The sequence below is a fragment of the Galeopterus variegatus genome, unplaced genomic scaffold (assembly GCF_000696425.1).
Source record: "Galeopterus variegatus unplaced genomic scaffold, G_variegatus-3.0.2 Scaffold2435, whole genome shotgun sequence".
NCBI lineage: Eukaryota > Metazoa > Chordata > Mammalia > Dermoptera > Cynocephalidae > Galeopterus > Galeopterus variegatus.
Window position 1 is genome coordinate 85,762 of NW_007728546.1, and position 24,892 is coordinate 110,653.

The 24,892-nt window shown below is 50.7% G+C and overlaps 1 protein-coding gene across 3 annotated transcripts in view; it reads right to left on the minus strand.

Moving 5' to 3' along the window:
• RIMS3 (regulating synaptic membrane exocytosis 3) overlaps positions 1–24,865 on the minus strand; it is a 57,663-nt gene extending 32,798 nt beyond the window's left edge. For 2 of the 3 annotated variants that reach the window (XR_551143.1, XR_551142.1), the window contains exons 1-3: positions 24,815–24,831; positions 9,287–9,398; positions 4,378–4,625 (exon numbers count right to left, since the gene is read on the minus strand). Coding sequence is in view for 1 of the 3 variants with exons in the window: in XM_008581691.1 (XP_008579913.1) it covers positions 4,378–4,594 (217 nt within the window). In the remaining 2 variants the exon portion in view is untranslated. Of the gene's footprint in view, positions 1–4,377; positions 4,626–9,286; positions 9,399–24,814 lie in introns of all 3 variants that reach the window. The other variant, XM_008581691.1, reaches the window with a different exon arrangement.
• Between the last annotated feature and the right edge of the window lie 27 nt (positions 24,866–24,892).

Below are 24,892 nucleotides of genomic sequence, written 5' to 3' on the forward strand. Positions count from 1 at the left end.
GGGAACGCTTTAGTGCTCCCGCCGTGGGTTCGGATCCTATATAGGGATGGCCGGTGAGCTCACTGGCTGAGCGCCGGTGCAGCCGGTCACAAAAAGGACAAAAAAACCCCCCAAACAAAACAGCAAACAAAAAAGGAGGAATGTTCTCTCTGAGAGCATCGTGGCTTCTGGGATAATAGCATAGCTTGCATATCCAGAAATCAATGAGACCATCAATATGTCTGTCTGTAACACACACATCCACAGTCACATTAGCTTATACATATTTCTTTCACATTGACAGGTATAAGCAGACACACATAAGTGCTGACAATCACACATATGAATACAGTAATCTCACATACAAGGTTACAGGTATGTTTATACAACAGTCACAAATGGTCCTACCAGTCCTCAGTCACATATACACACGACGTACTCTGTCACATACAGTCAGGTCATATACATGGGATCTTCACACCATAATACTTGGAGCTGAGCCCATCCACATTGATGCAAACCCACCAGTGGTGTGTGACCCACCACACACACAGAGGGCTGGTAAATACAGTGGGCGTGGGGGACTCTCCCTGTCCCTGGCTCCAAACTGCCGCATCCCCTCTAACCCAGCTAGAAGGCAGATGGGTCTGTGGGGGCTGCAAGTCACCCACCTTCCCCTCACATCCCCAACACACACCCTGAGCTGAAGCCAGAGCCTTGCCACCTCATGACACCAATGCCCTTTCTAGAGCCTGAGGAAGCTCTGAACCACTTGGGAGCAAATTGACCATCTCAGATCAGGTTTGCCCAACCCAATGTGGGCCCTTGAGGGGGTAAGTCACAGAATCCTGAAACCTTCGTGATATTTCAATTAGCCACCTCCTCCCATTTCAAAGATGGGGGGCCTGAGGTCCAGGCACCAAAAGAGGTGGGACTAGATCCCAGGCCCAGACTCCCAGTCTACTGACAGGCTACTTCTCATTCCCCTCCCAACCCCCCATCTATTTGAGATGTGATTCATCAAAGATTAAGTTCTACATCTTCAGGGTGAAGACAGTCTTGCAACCTCAGAGAAAATTCCTGTAGTGGCTCCATATCTGTCCTTCTCAACCCCTGCTGAATAACTTTATGTAACCTCTCTCTCAAGAACCAGGCCAAGTTGCTTGCAATAATTCTGTGGTCCCCGGGAACCGAAGGATCCAGGAACCATCCCATTTGTCCCATCACATACAAGGGAGAGGCAGTCATGGGCTGCAGCTGCATTCCCCATGGCATCTTCTGGAATGGTCCTGAGCCCTCTCCTCACCCTGACCAGGAGCCCCCAAGGGAAATGCCACTGTCCCTGGTATTGAAAAGATGAGCTCCATTTGGGCAGTCTGGTACAGCCCAGGATGGGCCTGTGTGGAGTTAACCTAATGCCAGGCCAGAGCCTACCTGCGTTCTGGAATCCCAAAGCTCTGACCCCACCCTCCTCACTGCTTTCACAGCTTAGAGAATGTAAGATCCAGAAGGAAGCTGGGAGAGAGCATTTTTAGGTCCATTTTACAAAAGATGAAACTGAGGCTCAGTGAGAAAGTGACCTTCCCAAGGTCCCATAGGCACTTACAGGGCCAGAACTAGTCCTCTAAAGCAAGTCACTGAGTTTTCAGAAGTCCATTCTAGGGCAACATGAAGAATAATCTGGAAGGGGGCAGGCAGGAGACAGGGGAACTAGAGAAGCCGGTGCAATACTCCAGGCTAGATATTATGGGGCCTGAACTAGGGCGGAGGCTTTGAAACAAAGAGGAATGGGCAGGGCTCTAGCCAATGCAGGGTACAGATAAACTAGAAGGAAAGGGGCCCATGAAGGGCAGACCCAGAGCCCAGAAGACTGGGTCCAGGAGAGGAATCCTCCTTCCCTCTTCACACAGCTCAGCCCTTCAGGGAACTGAACCATCCCATCTAGGGCAGCAGGGGGCACCCTTCGAGGATCTTTTCTCAGAACAGTTTTTGTAGGGCCAATGCCCATGGTGAGTCTTTCCTCAGAACAGTTTTTCTAGGGCCAGAACCATCCCATCTAGGGCAGCAGGGGGCACCCTTCGAGGATCTTTTCTCAGAACAGTTTTTCTAGGGCCAATGCCCATGGTGAGTCTGCCCCACACATTCCTCTGGCACCAGACTCTCCCACCAAGGAGGGGATTCCAAGCTGGGACATTGGCATCCTCAAGGCCTGGGAGGAAAAAAACGGGGAAAAGGAGTTATACGGATGGTAGAGGAGTGTGCCACAGGGAAGGGCCAGAGGTGTGGAGGCCAGAGAACTCACTTCTGTTTGGGCTCTACCATGTGAACACAGGCAATAATAACAGCAGTGACACTTGGCTGAGTGTCCACTATGTGCCAGGCAGCAGGCTGGGCGCCTTTGCAAACTATCTCATTTAATCTCCTGGACAACTCTGCAAGGCATGTATTATTGTTCTCATTCTACAAACGAGGAAGCTGGTTCAGAGAGATGAAGTAGTTTACCCGAGGCACCCAGCTAATAAATGGCTCTGAAGGCTGGCTTAAGGTCACTCTCCAGGAGAGTGACTTCCCTCCAGGCTTTGGATGCCTCATCAATAAAATGAATACATCAAACTAGATGATCTCAAGGGACCCTTACTGCTCTGACATTCAGTGATCAGATGATTCACAGAGACCTTCAGTCAGAAGGGCAGCTGGGCAATTCCCCTAGCTCCAGGCCCCAGGCCCTTAGCCATGCCCACACATACCCCGGAGACAAGGCATCCGGAAGGCCCATCGTTGTTTATCTCTTCTCAAGGTGAAAGGTCTTCCTGGTGTCTGCTCCAATCCCTGCCGGCTGACTGTGAAGTCTAGGCAGATCACTGGAATGTCTCCCAGTGACTCAGGACCCTGGCTTGGCCTTGGAAAACTGTCCCTCTAGATCACTTTGGACATGAAGCCTTTGGGTCTGAAGCTGAATCAGCTGGTTTCCTGGGCTTGGTCTCTTGGAGCCAGACTCCTGGTGTCCAATGCCTCTAGGATCCCCTATCCCTAATCCCACCCCTTGGTCCTATCCCAGCCCATTCCTGGATCCCCAAATCCCCACCTCCCTGGCTCCCTAGAGCCAGGCCTACACACTACATATTCACAGAGGTCACACCCACCCCAGGCACTGATAACCTCAAGCCCCTTCCCCTTCTATCCTTTCCCTGAGCCAGAAACCATGTCACAGCTTGATTGTTGGAAAAGACCATCCCACGTGCTTCTATCGAGGGCTTTGTGGGAATCTATTTTAAGGCCTGGAAAAGTCCCCCACCCCCAGCACCGCCTGGAAGGCTTGAGGAGCTTCTTACTGGATCCTCCGGCACCCCCGCCTCCTCACCACCCCCTCCAGCTGCCTATTTGAAGGTTTCTTGGGGAAGTTGTTACTCGGAGCAAAATAAGCAGGAAGAGATTCTTAAAACAAAACCAGCTGGTGTCTGGGCTGATGCCACAAAGTAAGAAGGTCTTGGTAGGGAGGGCTGGCTGCTGTGTGAGTGGGGTCCACGTGTGGCTGTGTGTGACAAGGTGGTCACCCACCAGTCTGAGCATAGCTGGGACTCTGTAACTAGGAGTTTTAGAAAGTATTTCTCAGGATGTAGCTGTTGAGGTGTGTATGAATGTGGCTTTGTGAGGTATGTGTGTACACACGTGTGACATGTTTCTGTGATCGGGTCTATGTCTCTACTCAGAACACCATGCTTGTGTGATTTGCACGGCAGGTTTTATACGTGACCATATACAGTGGGAATGACTGTACTGTGCTTTCCTGGCAATATGAGTGGCTTACCAGAACAACTGAGCACTCTACTTATGTGACTGTACAAGCCATGTGTCTTTGTGTGTGTCTCTCCCCTGTGACTTTGTAATGTGTTCGTGTGACTATGTAACTGCATTTATGTGGCTATTTGTACTTAGGCGACTTGGAGATTACAGGTGAGACTGAATCTTGTGAATGTGTACGTCTGTCACTTAGCACGGTACCAGGTACACAAGGCTGTTTAATGAATAATTCCTGATTCGTGTATAAGTCTGTGTGTGGAGGCAGCAGACTGTAAAGGCTGAGAGCATGAACGAGGAAGCCCAACTGCTGGGATTTGAATCCAGACTCCCCCACCTACTAGCTGTGTAGTTTTGGGCATTTGATTTCCCTTCTCCTGTGACTTTCTCCTGTGCTTCTCTCAGTACCTGCCTCACAAAGCTGCATGAGGATTAAAAGAGTCAGTACACATACCAGACCTGGAAGAGCACCTGGTGTATGGGAAGTGCTATAAAAATGTTTGTGGGTGTGGGAGTGCACACCATCAGGACTGTCTCTGGGTACTCTGTCATTGCAAAGTGGCCCCCACCCCTGCCCCTCGGTATCACACACCCCCTTACCAGGCTGTGGGAGCTGGAGCGTGCTCTTGCTCCACTGAGTCAGGCCCACGATAGCCACCATCTTGGCACCCAGGCTGCTGCGCCGTTTCTTGGCAGTGGTGGTCCCGGTCCCGCCCCCAGCTTGCTGGGATCCGCAGATTTCTCCGCTGATGCTGGAGCTCCGCACCACGTTCCTGGAGGCCCCAGCTGAGGGCGGACTCGGCTCCCCGTTAAACATGGTCCCCGGGGCAGCAGGGTCTCAGGCAGCTCTGAAGGTGGGTAGGAGATAAAAGGATCCCACATCAGACCCGGGGGACTCTACCACAGCCCCACCACTTCCTAGCTTTGTGACCTTGGCAAGTCACTCAGCCTCTCTAAGGTTGTAAGGATTAAATGAACAAATCAATGTGAAGGGTGTGTGCAGGGTGTGTCTCAATAAATTGGGCTATTGTTATGAGCACATGGCTATGGTGAATGCAGCAGGTGACCTGGTTTGGCAGTGAAGACACAGTCTGTGGAGTCAGATGACCTGGGTTTGAATTCTAAAGGCCTCTACATGCCAGCTGTATGACCTTGTGACCAAACACCTGGGGGTTTCAGTGAACACCTCAGCAAAATGAGAAATAGAAGCACTTACCTCATAGGATGTAGGAAGGATTGAATTAGATAGAGCATGTAAAGCACCTAGACAGTGTCAGGCATAGAGCAAATATCCAATGTGTTAGTGGTTGTAATTTTTTTCTTTTTATGTTTTTTTTTTTTGGTCGCTGACTGGTACACAGATCTGAACCCTTGGTGTTTTCAGCACTGCATTCTAACCAAGTGAGTAACCAGCCAGGCCCAGATCGTGATTTTCATAGCAAGTAAGAGCAGGGAGAACAAAACTGGCTCCAGTCTGTGCAGACTGTGGAAGGGAAAGGGATGGTACAGAAAAGTATAAAGAAGCAGGCAACAATCACCCTTCACTACACTACTGAGGGGCAGTCTCCACAAGCATTTTAACCCATTTCCTTCCAGTTTGCTTTCTATGCATTTTTTAAAAAAATAATTGAACTCATACTGTAAATATAATTTTATATCCTGGTATAAAATTGAAAAATAATTGAACTCATACTGCAAACACAATTTTATAGCCTGGTACTTTTCATTTAACATTGTATCATAAACATTTCCTAATGTCGTCTTATATTAATGTTTTAATGCCACCATAATATTCCATAGTATAGAGGTAACATAAATGACTTACATATTTCAATACAGTTAACTCTTAGATCAGGCCCGAGTTTCTCTCCTCCCTCTTTCTCTTTTAAATAAACACTGCAATAAACATCTTTCTACATTGATTTTTGTCTGCTTATTTCCTTAGGATTGATTCCTAGAAACGGAGTGACTGGGTAAGAGGTGTGGTACTACTGGCGGCTTCCCCAACAGCCATCCCCGCTTCCTGCTTCTGACAGAGTGCTGGTTTTGTCCAGCTTCCACCCCAACCCTTGTTTTGGAAGCAGATCCTGATTAGTTTAAAGCAATCAATGAATGGCATTCACCGTGGCAACTTACTAGTCCAAGGGTGGGCATATGACTAAGTTGGCCCAATTTGACTTAAGGGGAAGATTTGGATTTCATGCTTACAAGAAAGGTGGGGGTCTCTCTTCCTCCCTCTCTTTTTCTCTCCCCTCCTAGAGAGGGCCCAGCCCTGGGATGAAGCCAATGCCGCTGAGAGTAGCACAGCACAGAGACAGAAAGGACCTCAGGCCACACCTGGAGCCTGCCTTTCTCTGGTCTTCCAGCTGTGTGAGATAATATATTTTCCATCGTTTAAGCCAGTTTGAATCAAGGTTCTCTGTTACATCCAAAAGCATCCTATCTGATAACAAAGGCATAGTGTTTTTTGGATTCTTGAAATACATTGCCAAATTCCTTTCCAAAGTACAGAAATTTGCTCTCCCCATTAGCTGCATTCAACAAATATTTAAGCCCCTAAGATTCCAAGGCCAATGCTGAGTGCCAAGGATACAGCAGTGAGCCAGGACGACTTGGTCCTTCCTTCCAAAGCCTCCAGTCCAGGCTGGGAGAACAGACAGTAAATAACTAATTATACAATTCAATATCTACTGACGGTTATAGTAAGTGCTAGGGAAGAGGAGGACAGAGGGCTCTAAGAACTGCTCTGGGGAGAGGGCAGCAGGTGTCTGTGGCTCTGTTTTGTACTGCGGTGGCCTCTATGACTCGGCTGCACAGCGTGATGCTGTAGTCGGCCTCCTCTGTGCAGGCAGAACGTAGGAAAGGCAGGTGCGACAACATGCTCTGCACCAGCCCCTTCCTGGCTCTGTCCCGGCCCACTGTGCTCTCCCAGGGCAGTTGCCCATCCCAGGCTTCAGAGCACTCTGTTTGACCCTCTGCCCTCAGGTCTGTCACCCTGATTTTTCAAAACTAACATAGAAAGCAGAGGAAAAATGGTGATGGGAGAAGGAAGACATCATTCTGGTTGATGAGGAAGACAGTCCCCAGACAGCTGAAAGTGAGCACCTGGTCTCCTGGTCAGCATGGCTCCTGCTGGCCTGGTAAATTAGGGCTGACAGAGGGGATAAGTCAAAGTCTTGTTTTGGCTGTTTCGTGGCTGTCTGGACTGTCTTCATTCACCCTGTGATATGTGCAGAGTCCCGGATTGTGTTTCTCCACCCCCAGCAACCTTGCAGCTAATGGAAAGTCCCCCTGGACCTTGGCCTGTGATGATCTCTTTTCTTTAGTTTCCAATTCCAGTGCCAGTTGGTGTGTTTTTTGGGGTATCTGCATAGTCTTTTGGTGGAAGGTGGGAGAGGGCTTATCTGATCTGTGAATCTGCCACAGAGTAAGTCTAATTTACTTTTTTATAGTATTGCTGTGAGGCGTGTAGTTACGTCCATATTGCAGGTGAGAAAACTGAGTCTCGGAGAAGTAAAGGACTTTCCCATCCTACTCAGCTAAGAAGTGGTAAGGCCTGGACTCAAGCCCAAGTCTCCTGATTCCACAAAGAGGCAGACATGCTCAGCAGCCCCTGCCCCTTCAACCAGAGCTCATCCAAAGATGTGGGCCCACCCCTTAAGCTCAGGCTCTGCCTGGGTCTCTGGGCTTCTTGAGAAAGCTGCAAGAGAACTGTTTATTATGAGAAAACCCCCTCTAGCCCAGGTTCCCACAGCTGTTGTGAGCATTTAGGGGGCAGCAGAAATCCCACCCAGACCACAGCTGGAGAAGCAAGTGCTTCCCTGGTGCAGCCTCCAGGAAGCTTGAGAGCACTACCCCCAGGGGGTGAGAAGGAAAGAGGATAAGGGACAAAATTCCTGACCCTGCCAACCCTGGGGCTCATGTTTCCTTATGAATAATGAATGGAACGGACAAGCAGATGGTTTGACATCCAGCATTCTGTACCATCCAGAGCTATTTTTTCATCTTTAACCACCCAGGGATCACCCAGGAGGTCTGGAGAACTGATGAATGCTTGGGACGGCCCAGCCTACAGGGCACTTCCCAAAGAGGGCAGGAGGACCCAGACCCAGAGCACTGGACCCAAGGTCCTGGGGCCTGACCCTCTGCTCCAGGAGTCCTGGGGAAGGCAGTCTGGGAGGGTTAGCAATCAGAATGTGCGGTTAGAATGTGAACAGACTCCTTCTGTGAACTTCTCTAGGCCTTGGCTTCCTCATCGGTGTGTTAAATGAAAGGGTTGGATCAGGTGATCTCTAAAAGTCCGTTTGGGAAAGCAGAATCTGTGAATGCCCACAGCAGTGCAGGGCTCAGAACTGGGACTCTAGTTCCTTCTCTGGCACCAGTCTAGTTCAGGAAGGGCAAGCCAGAGAGACAGACAAAGAGGAAATTCCACTGCACAGCAACCTCCGAGCCATCAGACCAGAGGGATAGGAAAGGAGAGGAGGTGGAGTTGGGGGCAGAGTGGTAAGAGGCTGGCAGGACACTAAATACAGCACATCACATATTGGTGGTTCTAAACAATTGCTAAATGAACTACATCCTTTCCATGAAAGTCACTTCAACAATTCCTCTGCCTCTTAGCAGGACTGTCTCTTTCCCAGCCCAGTTCATGGCACCTCTAGTAAGGAAACCCTCCTACGATCTTGTTGGGCCATGGGAATCTCACTCTGAAGTTCTCCCTGAGGACTCCCATCTGCTGCTACAGCAGCAGAGGGACTTGGTTCTCATTTACCTTCTGGGGAGGATGACCACTGCCCCCCACTCCTGTCAAAACTCCAGGCCGGAGGATACCTTCCAAGCTCCCCAGGAATAAACCTAGTATTTTCTTTCTAGCCCTCAATGTTTGGCCTTTACTCTGGGGTCTCAGCAGACCCAAAGGGCACTTTAAATCCTCTCCCAAATTCTAACAATAGCAGGTCTTAGGGCCTTGCCAGGCCACCCCGGGCTCCTTGGTCACTTTGGCCGTGTGTCTAGCCAGGTAATAAGTCTACTCTGAGAATTAGTGAAGCCGCCCAAAAGCCCAAGATGAACCTAGCCACCCATTCTTTCAACAGGAAAGACCACGGAATTCACCACTGGGTGATGGACTTACTGTAGAAGGGATTGAAAATAACTGAGGCCCCAGCACCCCTTCCTAGCCTCCACCCACAGCAGACATCACCAATCCATCTCTCTTTCCTGTCGAGGTCAGATTTAACCTCAGAATCCCTCTCGACACAGTGTTCTCGCACCTGCTGGTGAGAACCAGCTCCTGAGCTAAAACTGATTTGCCATCTCTATTCCAGCCTGTGTCTTTTATTTTGCAGAATAGGAAATCAGGGCCCAGAATGAGGAAAAGACACAACCAGGATCACACAGAAAGTTGGTGGCAAAACCAGAGCTCCAGCCCAAGTCCCCTAATTCCCAGGTACTACATCACCTGTCAGGTGTTCCCTCCCCATCCCTCACCTGGAAGAAAACCCAAACTCACCGAACTGATGAATCTGACTGATGAATCTGAGCGTGGTGTTCCACATCACAGGGGGCTGTGCCCCTCCCAACAGCACACCCCTAGGGCATTTGCACAAGGCTTCGGTTAACTTCTGCCAAGACACCAAATTTTCAAGAAATGAGGTGAAGGCAATCAGGGCAGGCTCCCAGGAGGAGGTGATGTGATAAAAGGGTCTGGAAGGGAAGAGGGGATCTTACAGGAAGAGCAAGGGAAGATATCTGTCCTCAAGGGCTTCCAGTAGCTTGTGGAATAAAAAGACAGACTTTGGAGATAGCTGTGTGGCCTTGGGCAAATCATTTAAACTTTCCGATTCTGTTTCCTCCTTTGCAAAACTCTGAACTCTTGGTTCCTCTGATCTGACTTTAGGTGCTTTAATGTCAAACTGCTGAAGCCTCACAGCTTTAATATTTTTAACACACGAGGGACTCATCCAGGACCATTTGCTAAGGAGCTCTAGACCCTATTCTCCCTTCCTCCACCCTTTCCTGACAAATGGGGTCTGTGTTCCTCCCAGACACCCTGTGACATTCTCAGCAGTCAGTAGCAAGGTAGGCACTCCTGGCTCTACCCCCAGCCATGTGATCCTGAGCAAGTCACTGAGTTTCTCTGAACCTCCATTTCCTCTTCTATAAAATGAGTCTAATTGCCACCTGGACCCTGCCCAACTCTCCAGGTTGGACAAGGGATCAGACGAGACAGTGAGGTACAGGAAGTTGGTGTGAATACAAACAGTGCTCTGGAGGCAGACCAGCTTAGGTTCAAAACCTAGATCTGCCACTGACAAGCCATGTGATGGAGGGCTCCCTTAACCCCCCCCCCATGCTACCCTCCTCATCTCCAAAGTGGGGATAATAATGTCTGCCTTAGGATTATTAGATAAAATGTTACAAAACAAGGATTGGTGTACGCTAATTGCTCAGTTGGGCAATCACATTATAATTACTAATAATGGTGGCTTTGTAAATGGGAAAGGATTGTCCAGGTGTTAGTGCTTCTTAACTGGAGTCCACACCAGGTACAACAACTTCAGGGGAGGGCCCAGAGACAAACAGGATCACTTCCCATTGCAGTCCTGGGTGCTCCAGAATAAGTGTGGGATCAGGGTCCCTGCACCTCTTAGTTGAGATGGGAGGTGGCCCATGGAGCTGTGCCAGCATCTCAGCTCTTGACCCCTTGCTGGATACTGGGTCTGGCATTTGAGACCACAGCCCCAACCCTAATTCAGCACTGGGACTTCCCACGCATGCCAATCTGTGCCCATGGCAGAGGCCAGTACCTACACCCACAGAAGGGGAAGAGGGGACCCTTTGACCCTAGCCTTTCCTTTCCACACTCAGGGAGTGGTGGGTGGGTGACAGGGGTTGGTATGTGTGGGGGAGACAGGCTGCGCCAAGGAAGCACCAGCCAGAGTCGGGGGCACACTGTGTTAGCTCCTCTCCCGGTGTGCAGACCTTCATCTCCTCCAAACCAGGCTTGCAAAACTCACACACACACACACAGAGACACAGGGCACAGAATTTCAAATGTGCGATCACACATCCTACAGACCTACACAGATGATACACACTTAGAGACACAATCACGTGTGTGTACAGATATGTGCACACCCACCCACAAAGATACTCATCCACACAAAGGCGCACAGGAGCCACACGGACAGCCACAGGCACTCACAGACTCACATGTGTGTAACATCTGCACACACTCACAAACACTCCACGTGGCCCCTGCCCAGCCCAGAGAGGCAGAAAGAGCCCTACTGCTCCCATGAGCAGGGAAGTGGGCAGTGGGCACCCCGGCTGAGGCACGCACATCAGCTCTGACAGGCACTCGTGCGAGCTTGAACACACACACACTCATATGCACTCCAGCCCCCAGCGTCACTCTCCTGGCCCCCATTCCTGCCAGACTGGACAATGGAGCCCATTGGTGAGAAGTGGGCAGTGGGCACCCCGGCTGAGGCACGCACATCAGCTCTGACAGGCACTCGTGCGAGCATGAACACACACACACTCATATGCACTCCAGTCCCCAGCGTCACTCTCCTGGCCCCCATTCCTGCCAGACTGGACAATGGAGCCCATTGGTGAGATTTGTGGTGAAGAGATGAGAAGGCTGGCAGGGAGCAGCTGCTGTCACCATGGCTACCAAGCTGACCCACTTCTCCTCCACCCAGCCTGGCCCACCCAGACCTACAAGGCGGGGACAGGCAGCTCTGGGCAGGGTGGGTTCTGTCCCATCACACACAGTAAAGGGGAAGCCCTCTGAGGGTGTGCAAGGGAAGGGTTGAGCACCAGATAGGCTGGGTCCTGAGTAGGAAGGCAATACAGACCCCAGACATCCCTTGAAGGGAGCACGGTGCTGAGGACACAGACCCTGCAAGACCCAGCCCCCAGCCTCCCCTAGCATTGGGGCCTCTGGCCTCTGGGAAGCACACAGGCCACACATTTGCCCTGGACACATTCTGTCATAGGCCTCAAGGAATGCAGGACATGGCATGGCCAGGCCCCAGCCTATGTCCCCCAGACTCTGAGGACTCAGACAACCAAGGGTAAGGCACACCCAGGGATGAGTGAGTCTTGCCTCCTGTTCAGAAGAAAGTTCCTGAAGGCAAGGCTTGTCCCCCACCCTCCAACTAGGGGCTGCTGGGGGCATGGCCATATCTCCTGCCCTGGACAGGGTTGCCATATGCCTCCACAGCAAGTGGGCTCCTGAGGACACGGCTATGTGTCCTCCCTCAGAACTTAGAAGCCAACAACACAGCCTTCAGCGAGCTCAGTCTTGGGAGGAGACAGCCGACAAAGCTGAATGAATCACTCCTGCTTGACACCTTCCATCACCTTTGATTTCCTTCAGGATAAAGGAGAAGCCCCTTACGAAAGCCCATAGCTCAGGTGGCCCGGCCCCGCCTCTCATCTCCCGGCGCGCCCCATGCCTTTTGCCCCCGCTCTGCCTTCCATCTATATTGGCTTCTTTTCATTCCTCAAAGTGACACTTGGTCTCTTATCTGCCCAGAATGCTCTTCTCCAGCTCACCCCCACACCCATGCTCTGAGGACCCCATATTTGTCTGTCTCTCTGCCTTTGCCTGGCTAATCCCTACTCTTTGCTCAGTCCCAGTTTGAAAGTCCTTAGACCCCCATCATGCTCCCCCAGGACTCTGTACCGTCCCTGCCTACTATGAGTCGAATTGTATCCCCCCCACCAAAAAAAATGCTGAGGTCCTAACCCCCAGTACCACAGAATGTGGCTTTATTTGGAAGTAGGTTCATTGTAGGTGTGATTAGTTAAATTGAGGCCATGCTGGAGTAGAGTGGGTCCCTAATCCAATATGACTGGTGTCCTTATATGAAGATGGTCATGTGAAAACAGACACAGGGAGAATGCCAGGTGATGATGGAGACAGAGATTGGAGTGATATATCAACAAGCCAAGGAATGCCAAGGAGTGCCAGCTGTCACCAGAAGCTAGAGGAGGGGCATGGAACAGATCCTGCCTCACAACACTCAGAAGGAACCACCCCTGCCCACACCTTGATTTCAGACTTCTGGCCTCCAGAGCTGTGAGAGAATACATTCCTGTTGCTTTAATCACCCAGTTTGTGGTACTTTGCTAATATCCTAGCAAATTAATACACTGCTGTTCCTAACTTGTTCCATGCCTGTACCCCACACCCCACCCGCTGGCTGTCAGCTGCTTAAAAACAGGAACTGTGTCATCTTCTTCACCCTGAATACTTAGTACCCGGTGCAGGTCTGGCCCATAGTAGGGCTCTGTAAATATATGTTGAATGAATGAACAGTAATCTAAAACATTAAATTAACAATATTTATACCAGGATAGTAGAATTATGAGTCATTTTTATTTTCTTTGTGTGACATATTGTGTTTTCTAAAGTTGCTGCTTTTAGAAACTGTATTAATGTTATAAAGAAAAAACCAAAAAGAGATATTTTTCTTTTCAAAACATACATTAAAATAACAGACATTTCCACCAATGTGTGTTTTGTGAAGAGGGAAAAGTTTTGCTATATGTTTGATAACTGATCTTTATTGATTAATTGATTCCTCTTCATGTTGCTAGAGTGCTTTCTGGAGTCAGATATACAGATCTTGAGCTCTGGGGCCTTGCAGGGTATAGATTCTAGGTGGAAGGGGTCCAGGCAAGTCACACGTCCTTTTCTTCTATCTCCACCATTCACCCCCTCCCATAGCTCATGGAATCTGGCCAGATGTGGCACCTGTCACCTGAAAGGGGCTGCTAAACTTGGTACTTGAGAACACCACCAGCCCTGGCTGAAGGCCACCGCCAAAAAGAAGCAAGGTCCTGCCCCCAATGGATATGCTGTCCAGTGCTTCTCAAACTTAAATGTGCATACAAATCACCTAAGGATCTTTCTGAAATGCAGATTTTGATCCATGGGTCACAAGAGGAGCCTGTGATTCTGCATTTCTAACAAGCTCCCCAGTGATGTCCATGCTGCTGGTCCATAGACCACTCAAGGCATTGAGAGGTAAAGAAAAAATACTCTGGTTGTTCTGTGGAAGGAGTGAACACCTTAGGATGGGAAAGACCAGAGAAGGCATCATAAGAAAGTGCACTGCAGATAGGTGGAATTTGGAGAGGCAGTGGTGGTGAGGCGGGGACTTCAAGGAAAGTCCAGAAAGAAAACACTGTGTTCGAGGCTGGTGAGCAGAACAGAGCATTTGGAGCAGAAAGTACGTACAATTGTGGAAGAGAGGGCTGGAAGGGTACGCTAGGAGCAGCCAAAGAAGGGCTCTCAATATGGGACTAAGAAGCTTGGCTTTAATCCTGTAGGAGTGAAATCTGACATGATTTAGATATAATGTTTTACAGAAATCAATCTGACACTGAGTGCAGAATCAGAAGAAAGCCTGACAGCAGGAAGAGCAGCTGGGAGGCTGCCATCCCCATGCAGGTAATGAGGGCTGAGATAGTGCAGGTGTGAAGAGGAAAGTGTGGCCAGGAGACCTGGGTGGGGTAGGGGATTGCCTAAAGTTAAAGGAAGGGACAAAGAGGACAATTCTGGCTTAAGGGGAAGATGAATCCCCATTTTAATCATGATGAGTGTGAGATAAATACTGCAACTCCCACATGGAGGTGTTGGGCAGGTAAGCAGATTCCTTGGAGCTAAGGGGAGCAATGTGAGTGGGCAGAATTTGGGTGTTCCCCAGAAAGAAAAGTGGGTGTGGAAAGGAACGAGAATGACCAGAGGAGAGTATAAAGTGAAGAAAGGGCGAGAGTAACATCCACAGTTAGAAGTAGGAAGAAAATGGGGCCGGCCCATGGCTCACTTGGGAGAATGTGGTGCTAATAACACCAAGTCAAGGGTTCAGATCCCTATATAGGGGCCTGGCCAGTTAGCTCACTTGGAGAGCGTGGTGCTGACAACACCAAGTCAAGGGTTAAGATCCTCTTACCAGTCATCTTTTAAAAACAAACAAACAGACAAAGAAGTAGGAGGAAAATGGAATCCACTAAAGGAGGGAGAATCAGTGGTCACAACACAAAGGACAACCCTGAGAAGATGCCATGAGCATATAGATGGTCAACCTGGAGGCCCTACGATATCCTGATGTCAAGACCAAGGAGAGGCCTGCCCAGCTCGGGATGCAGCATCCTGACTCCCTCTCTAGGGGCAGTAAGCCCAGGCCTGAAAAGGAGCAGAGATGATAGGAAAAGAGGTCTTTGGATCAAAGAGGTCTTTGGATCAAACCTTTATTGTTGGCAAGCACATAATTTATCATCCAACTGGAACCCTTTTGAGAGTAAGCAGGGACGCAACTAAAAATCAACAGGTGTAAGTTAGGACTACCCCAGGTAAACTCACGCGTATGGTCACCCTAACCCTAGGGGGGATACCTAATCCCATTAAGATACCCCATGCTTCCCCTTCCTAGATGGGGTGGGAGAAAGAGTTGGTGGTAGGGACAGGCAAACTCATCCTGAGAGGCAGGGACCCCCCGCTGAGGGTGTTGGTGGGTGGGGCAATCTTCTCCTCCCCCCGCCCCTCACCCCCAGGCCCGCCCTCGCCTGAGCCCAACGCCCCCACCAGGGGAGATGCAGCAGCACCACGGACAGCGGCCGGCAGCTGCTCCCCGCCCGCCCCTCCCCTCGCCAGGGCGGCCCGCGAGGCTGGATCAATATTTCATGGGGGGAAGGGGCTCTGATTACCAGCCCTGCGCCAAGCCGGAAGGCGCCGCCTGCGCCCGCTGCCTGCCCTGGAGACCCTCTTTGGAAACCCAGCAGGGCTGCGGCTCCGCCCCATCCAGCCCAGACACCGCCTCTCAGACACATGCTGCGTTCCTGGCACTCCCCTCTACCCCCGGACACTTACAGGGGCACAAAGATTCAAATGCATGCTACACACCTTCATTCAGCCACACTCAGACACACCACAGAGCCAGACACACGCTGTACAAAGACGACAACATACACAAAACAACAGGCATACAACACACCCAGCATGCAAGCCACTTAGACAAGGTGCTCAGACACAGCACACACATCAAATGGAAACATACCGTATGCGTCAAAGACACACATCACTTGGAGATGCAGTCACCACAGACTCACATGCACATCACACACAGACACACAGAACACCCTGCCACATGCAAACTCACACGCTGCACAAAAACTCCCTCACAGAGACCCTCAGACATAACACTGGGAGCTACATAGCTGCATTCACCATGGACACGCACAGTGTGCACCCCTACATGCAAACTTAAACTCCCTCTCTCTCATACATAAACACACACACAATTTGCCTTCACAGAGACCCTCAAACATTCACCATGGATACACAAGCACACGTCCCACACTCTACCCAGGCCCCCTTCCCACTGCTAACATGGGATTGGGGAGGAGGCAGACAGGACTTCCCTCCTTCCCATTACCTTCTCTACTCTGGCCCTAGTCTTGGGCCATGTGGATAAATCCACTGTGTCATCTGAGGCCTCCCAGGATCTGCAGCCCAGTCTCTGGGGGCAGGCAGTCAGCAGCATAAAGAAGTGCGTAAAAGGGAGAGCCGGGGAAAAGGGACCTTTGAGATTCCAAGCCTCTTGCTTTGCTGTCCCTGGTGCACAGCTCTGGGGCATGAAGCTCCAGAGACTGCCTCACCCTCACCCGTACTCCCAAAACCTCACTGCTCTGGGACTCCAGGCCTCTAGGAAGCCCTGAGGCATGTGCTGTACATGGGGACCAGGAGAACTGTGGAGTCTGCAGCTCCTGCTCCCTCCAAGAGGCCTCGAGTCCTGGCCTCAGAGATGAGGGGGCATCCTACCCCCATCCAGACACTCCAACTCCAAGAGACCCCCTCTCAAGCAGGCTGTGGGGACAGTAGCACAAATTCTCCTGTCTGCAGAACAATCATGGAAGGATTCTCCAAAAGAAACCCAGGCCAGGGCACAAGGTGGACAGAGGGAAGCAGGCTGGCACAGCAGGGAGAGAACCCCAAATTTGTCAGGTAAGTGGAAGAGAGCTTCATAATTATCTAGGCCAACGGTCCGCATCTCTGTTACCCCCATACCATCCCAATTTTGCATTATCCACATAACACTGTGTGCAATCTCAACAATTTCTGCCAAATCTACATACTCCTGTACTGCTATTTCTTTTCCTTAAATTAACACTTTTAACTTAAATGTATGTATTTTAAACAGAAACTTTGTATTACTACTATAAACGGAAAGCCAATATCACTTTGAATAAATAGAAAATGACAATAAAATAAATACAGTAAAAATAAAGCTATATTATTAAGTTTTAGCTACATGAAGTTGTCATACAAGACTCTGAGCCTAGCCTGAGACTGCTCTGTTAAAAAGGGAGGGCAGCAAGTGTTGGAAAGTTGTTAAAGACACACTAGCAACTACACTGACACTTTCTCCCTGGGACAATCTTGGACTTGGTAGAGTTGAAAGGGAACCAACTTTCTCACTATGTGAGCCAACGTTATGCAATGGCAGATCCATGAGTCACTGAAAGTCATCTTGGGTCCCTCTGAAGGTATCACTGCTCACACTGGGAGGTTCTAGGCTTGCCCACCTCTTGCAGGAGCTTGGGCACAGGGGCCAGCTAGCAGCCAGTTGCTGCCTCACAGCAGGAATTATCATCCCCATATTTGAATGAGAAAAGTGAGGCCCAGAAAGGTTAAGAGAGGGCCAGCCCGTGGCTCACTTGGGCGAGTGTGGTGCGGATAACACCAAGGCCACAGGTTCAGATCCCTATATAGGGATAGCTGGTTAGCTCACTTGGGAGAGCGTAGTGCTGACAACACCACGTCAAGTGTTAGGATCCCCTTACCAGTCATCTTAAAAAAAAAAAAAAAAAGTCACACAGCAATTCGGGGTAGATCCACAAGAAGACCCTTTACTCCCACCCGGATGTCTTTTCTACTCTACCTGCCTCCATCTGTCCCACAGTTGGGAGCCCTTGCTCTAGATTGGCCCTTGCTGGGCAGTGGGGAGAGAGAGGATGGTAACCTGGTATCTGCCTCGGATGTCTTTTCTACTCTACCTGCCTCCATCTGTCCCACAGTTGGGAGCCCTTGCTCTAGACTGGCCCTTGCTGGGCAGTGGGGAGAGAGAGGATGGTAACCTGGTATCTGCCCGTGAGGCCCTCACAATCCCAAAGGGCAAACAGGCAAGTGAGTAAGTAGCTGAGGTTAAGAGCTTTTACTCTGGAGTCACACTGCTGTGTGTCCCTAGCCTGTAAATGCCACCTCTCTGAATGTGAGTTTCCTGGCCTATAAAATGCAGAAATAGTAGTACCCATATTATAGCAGGCTGTTAAGATTAAATGAAATAATGCATGAGCACAGTGCCTGGCACAGAGTAAGTTCTCAAAAATGTTTATTACTAGGGAAGTACAAAGAACGGAATTAATACAGGTAAGGAATGACTGACTTGGGGCTAGAGGGGGGAAGTGGGGTAGGCATGGCATGCTTCTTCACTCAGGAAAGGAAATGAGTTAAGTCTTAGAGGGCAAAGAAGATATCGGTAGGAAAAACTATCCTGACTGCTCATGCCTTCCCCTTCTGTCTCTGCACAGGGAGGTAAGAAAATTCAGGGTCTCATCTTCCTCTCTCTCTACTCAGACCTACGAATTACATTTTACAGGTTCTTTAGAGCTGGCCTGGGCACTGCTGCCCCAGGAAAAACTCCCTTTCAAGTCACAATTCCAGGTCCCTTTTCTCCAGGTGCTGTCCGGATGGAAGATTAAGGCTCAGGCCCAACCAGCTGCACCCACCCAGGCGCTCTAAGGATTCCAGTAGATGTCTTTTGAAGTACTTGCTCAGCTAACAAAGAAATCCTTTCTCTGAAGTGGGCACCAATAGCCACGTTCGCATGTCTGACTTTATGGTCTTTCCCTGCAGGCTGCAGGTGATTGGACTGGACTCAGAGCCAATCAGATTCTCTCCTGGGAGTTTGAGATTGGGTCTGCCATGCCCTGAGTTCTATCTCTAAATGAGACTGGAACCGAGGGACACAATACAGGAACTACAGGTGGCTCAGTGTCTGGAAGAGCAGAGAAAGCCAGTCTTCGGAAGACAGAAAGGCAAAGATGGCCAGCAGGGCACAGAGAACGGCTGCTTCAAGTTCTCCTGGCCTTCTGGGTCCTGTCTTTCCAAGGTTAATGCTTTTCCTTTGCCTTAGTTCTCAGGAATCCCTTGTGCCCTTGTAATAAAACTTCTTTATTACTGAAGCTGGTTTGAGTGGGTTTCTGTACATAAGCAAAGATCTAATTAAGACAGGAGAGAAGCTGGGGGCCAGAGGTACAAAGATGAACAATTTGAAGAAAGAAAAAAAAAAAAAAACAACTGGTGCCTGAACCAGAGGAACCCAGTTTAGCAATAGGCAGAGAGTAAGAGATGTAGACTCCATAAAGATGTGGTGGAGGGAGGGTGGGGTACCTGTCCAGGGAGGGAGGAAGGGTTCCATACAGGCTTTACACCAAAGGTGGCAGCTGAACTGATTTTGCAGAAGGAAGGACATTCTCTGTGGAGACAAAGCAGAGGTGGGGAGGCACTGCAAGCAAAGGGAACAGCAAGTGCAGATGCACAGAGGCACAAGACATCCTGGCGTGTTAGAGGAACTGCTGGGAGTTCAAAGTATGGAGCGGGAGCGGGGAGACAAGGCTGGATAGGCAGTCGGGAGCAGATCATAAAGGGCTTAGAATACCATGATGAGAAGTTGAGGCCTTTTCCTGTCAGCAATGGGGAGCTATTGAAGTATTTTAAGTAGCAGGGGGTGACAGGGTCAGTTCTATGTTTTAGAAAGATCTCTCTGGGGCTATATGGAGAAAGGACTGGAAAAGGTAGGCCTGGAGGCAGGGAGGCCAGTTGGGATGCTGCAGCAATGGTTCATCTGCTCCTTTCATTCCCGGAACAACTCATTGTGTACCTACTATGTGCCAGGGCTGGGCAAAACAGGATTCCTGACGCCACAGGGTTCACAGTCTAGCAAGAAAAAGGAACAATGAAAAGGCGATTCAAGCGTGCTGAGTGTGGTGAAGAAGTATCAAGTCCTATGGAAGGGGGCAGTGTTTAGTTTCTGGTTTTTAGGCTTCCCTGCAAAGCGATGTTCCAGCTGGTATCTATCTGAAGGATACGTAGGAGTTAGCAGGGCCCCAGGAGGGGGCGTGCATTCCAGGATTGGGGACAACATGTGTGAAAGTCCCGCAGCTGAGAAAGAGGGAGAATGGTAGAAGATGAGACTAAAAGGTAGGCAAGGACCAGATCACACAGGGCCTTAGAGACTACATCAGTGAGTCTGGCTTTTATTCCAAGTCTTGGAAGGGAAATGACACAATCGAACATTTATCTTTAGAAGGTCACTCTGGCTCCAAGTGTGAAAAATGACATGAAGTGGAGCAAGAACAGAAATGTCAGAAGACAAGGTAGGAGGCTGTCGCAGCAGTCCAGGTGAGCCCACGGTGGTCTGGTGTGGGGGGTGGGCAGGAAGCAAGTCCATGGACTCCAGAGATATTCAGGAGAACTATCAGGACTTGCTGAGGATTGGCTGTGGGATGTGGGGGTGAGGGAGAGGGAGGTGTCCAGGAGAGCTTCCAGTTTTCCAGCTTGAGCAAGTGGGTGGATGATGGTGCCAGAGATGAGCTGGGGACCCTAGAGGCAGAGCAGGTGCAGGCAGATGGAGCTGGGGGCCTGGATTTGGACCTAAGGCTGATTGTGAGACCTGTAAGCGTGGTCTTGGAAGCAGTTAGACCTGCAGTTCTTGAACCCAGAAGAGATTATTAAAATCAAGAGAGTAAATGAGATTATCTGTGGGATATGGAGAGAGCAATACAGTGAGAAGTGGGTTTAGGGCAGCTCTAGGAGCCATAGTAGCAGCAAGACCTGGGGGCAGAGTGACCAGGGGCTCTGAGCTTAGAAAATCAGAACTATGAAATCCAAAGGTTACCTTCTTTCAGCCCTAGGAGGCACCTGGCTTTGGCTCCTCTTCTCCTGGCAAGCATCACACCCTCAGAACAGAGGCTTCCTGGCTATGTGAGCCCTCCCTTCATGACTGCAACTTCTTCCCCCTGGGCAAACTCCAAGTTATCCTTCAGAATCAGCTCTGATGGCCCCCCTGCTAGGTGAAGACTTCCCTGATCCAGGCAGGTGCTCTGCAGTTGGACAACTTGGTTTTGAATCCCAGCTCTGTCACTTGATATCTTTGTGACTTTGGCCAAATAACCTCAGTTTTCTCATCTATACAATGGAGATAATAATAATACCTACCTTGAAGGGCTGTTTGAAGATGAGCATGTAAAGTGCTTCGCAGAGAACTAGCACACAGTAAGCACTAAATAAACGTTACTATTATTAACATCCACCCACCTTGGGACAGTTAGTCATCCCCTCGCTTCAAATGGCCTCCACTCAGAAACTATTTGCAAGTCTGTGTCTTTCCCGGCCTCTTCCTACCCTTACCCAATTTGTGGAGCTATATAATATGCATGGTCCAGTGCTAAATAAGAATGTGGGACCCATTGTTCAAAATTATCAAGAATTTCAAGACGGTAACAGCAGAACATTAAACCAAGTGTGGGGTCCTAAATGCAGGGCCCTGTGACCATAGATTCTTGAAACCAGCCCTGCTCCCAGCCACAACCAGCCCAGAGCCTGGCCCAGAATAGGTGTCAGCCCTCACATGACAGAGTAAAAATGCCAACTGGCATGGAGATAGGACTTTATGATTTCCATCTAGAATTTCACTTTATCCTTCCCATAGAGAGATAACACCAACCCCTTTTATGGTTGAGGACAAAGAAATTTAGAGACAGGGTGTATCTTGCTAAGAGTCACCCAGCTCGTGAATGGCAGAGGTGGGATGTGAACACAGGCCAGCCTGGTGCCAAAGCCCTGCCCCTTGCGCTCTGGCTCCCCAGGGAGGTTGGGAGAACCTGGCCTCAGGGGCTGAACTTCGTCAACAAGGCTGAGATGAGGCTCAGCCCAGAGACAGGGAGCCGAAGGGATTGGGACTGGTCCCTTCCCTCCTGGGGTGAGCCACATAAACAACTGGCTCCCTGGGCGTCAAGGCTACTCCACAGGGAAGGGGGAAAAAGGTCACTCTCCAGAATGTTCTGCCTGAGGGCCACAGACCCCAGCCCACACTCTCTGGAAATCAGACTCTGCCTCCTGTGCTTAAAACCCTTCAGGGGCTGCCATTGGTCTCAGGATAAATTACCAAGTCTTGTCCAGGCATCTTGAGCTCAAGGTGTGAAGAGCCCAAACTTGCAAAGGTAAGGGCACCATCAGTTAGGATGTGCCCTCCTCCTGCAAGCCCTGGGAGATGGGGGAGGGGCCATTCATCCAGTTACCACATTTGGTGGAGCAGTATGGGTTATATATTCCTATTTTCCAGACTAAGGCTTAGGAGTTGAGGTCACCTGGCTGAAGTGGTAACACGTTGGAAGTAGAGGACATAGGATTTAAACCCTGGTCTATCTGATGCCCAAGTTCCCTGTCTCTTCTCTGCCCTGAACCACACAATCCCTGTGACTCACCACTCCCAGCCAGCTCACCTTCAACCAGCAAGCAGTTATTTCTAACCCACACCCTCAATACACACACTTCAGCAGGCAAAGCTCCTCTGTCAGGTCAGCAATATACAAGTGTAGGAGACAGCCCCACTGTCAGCAAGAGGCCAGTGTAGAAGTCACCCCTCCCCTGCATCAACAAAACACCAGTGTGGGAAAAACACGCCCCATGTCAGCCAAACACTAATGGGGGAGACTCCCCTATTGTCAGCAAAATGCCAGTACAGGAGACGCACCCTGCACCCCAAGTCAGCAGAATGCTAGCAGGAGTGACACTGCCACAGTCAGCAAAAGGCCAGTGTGAGAGGCACTTCCCTACACCCCCCTCTCCCCAGACTGTGACATGGGCTGGGGGTACAGAAAGAGAGAACTCTCCAAGATGGTGCTCCCAGGGTGGGAGGAGGGACCGGGGCAGCTCTTGCCTGGGGGAGAAGGCTGCGGCTGGGGAGTGGGGCAGACTCAGGTGAGAGTTCTCACATGGCACTAATGAAATCAACCACCAGCCTGCCCCCTCCCTCCCCAGGGACCCTCCAGGCTCCAGCTGATGCAATGCCCAGGAAGGATAATTGTTTTCTTCTCTCCTTAAAGGGCCAGCTGCTATTGCAGCTGCAGACATCATCCAGACCCCTGACAGACCCCACAGAGTTCAACACCTGGGTGAGGAGAGGGGGAGCCCAGAGAGTAGCAGCTTCAGGCCTGGGCTCTGCAGAATAAAGTCCAATTAACGTCCAGAGACCAGAAGTGTTGGTGAGCAAGGAGGGAGGGAGAATAGTTAAGACAGTGACGTAGACCACATGCCCAGCGGGAAGAGACTAGTCCCTGTTGGGTCCTCAGCACCTGGCCCCTGCATGCCTGCCCCAGCACGTACTTGGCACAGGGGTCGCTTGTGAGGTTAGCAGATATCTACTGAGCTCTCCTGAGTGCCAGGCACTGTGCTAAGAAGCTCAAATCCACCATTTCATTTGCTCCACCCAGAAGACCTAGCAGGAAGGTGTTTTACTGAAAGAGGCTCAGAGAGGGGAAGTAATTTCCTCAAAATCACACAGCCAGAAAGTGGCAGAGGCTGGGTTTGAAGTCAAGTTTAACTGACTTTGAGCTTTATACCCTGCAAAGGGTTGGGTAAGTGTAGAACCCTAGGGGTGGAAGTCCCTAAGCCAGGCAGCCAAGCACAGAGGGCAGGGAAGGGGTCTGTGGGCCCTAAACAAACTCTGAAGGGTATAACGCTTGGTTTAAGCACAGGTTGCATGGGCCCATTTCCAGTGGGTCCCTGCCCAGTCCCCTTCCCCAACCAGAGGACAGGCTGCCCACACACCCCCAGGGACAGTTGGCAGCTGCCTGATTACAGACTAATTGGTGGCTGGCAGCAACTATGGGGATAGCTCATTAACCCCTTGGTGACCAGGCCCAACCCAGAAAGACCCTCCTCTCACTACTTCAGGCATCACATCCAAGGATCCCAAACTTAAGAAGTCAGTGTGAATTGAAGGACAGAACCAAAGGGGCTGCAATCTTCCTCCTCACACCCTGACAACACCCCTGGGGCTATGGCTGGACACTACCATTCACCCACATTCTCAAGCCCTAAAGGGCCACATTCAAACGGCCCCCAGGTGGCAGTGCCAGACAGTGCCTCTTGTTCTCTGGCCTTGGGTATGGCATTGCCTACACCAATCCAGAACCACAGGAGCTTTGAGCGTTTCCTGAGTTTCCAGGCCCAGAACACTGGAAACCCACGCTTCAGGACTGTGTCCTGAGAAAGTGACGGGGACATGAGGTCCAGGTAGCCAGGAAGCCAGCCAGGGAAGATATCCTCCCTGAAAATGAGAGGGTGCCCAAGTTGCCCACCAAAGGTCTTGCCAAGCCTCCCTGAACGCCGGGTTCCCCGTGCTATTGACCAACTGCCTTTCCCAGCTTCCCGGAAGCCCCCTCTGCCCACCCTAGGGCTGGAGTGAGCACCACTCCTTTTCTTTCATGGGTTGGGAGGGTCCTCTGGGCACCACAATGGTGTCACGTTGGGAGGAAAAAGTGGCTGCTTCTCAAGCAGGGCACAGGCAGGAGGGAGAAAGGCAGGCTGCCTTCCAGCTTCCTTTCCAGGAGGGATTTTAAGCACTTTCCAAAAATGCCATGCCAGGCAATGCTGTTGAAGACCAGGACTCCTGGTGCTCTGAGCATCAGCAAAGAACTCAAGACTCTGGAGCCCTTTATCCCCCTTTCCGGGCTTCCCCAAACACCTCACGTCCCCTCTCATACCTTAGACCCGGCCCCGAGCCATCACACACGCTGTGTTCATCCCCGGGCCCCTCCCCCTCCCCCCGACCCTGCACATTCACATCCGTACGTTGCGCTCCTCGGCCCAAGTCCCCCTCTCCCCCATGGTCCCCAGACCTTGGCGTCCCCCTCCCCACGTCCACTCCCAGGCGAACAAGGCCTACTGACTTACCCGGAGGTGGGGCCGGGGTCCAGACAGGCAGGGGGGTTCCGCAGGCCGAGGCGGCTCCGCAAGGCGGGGCAGGTGTTC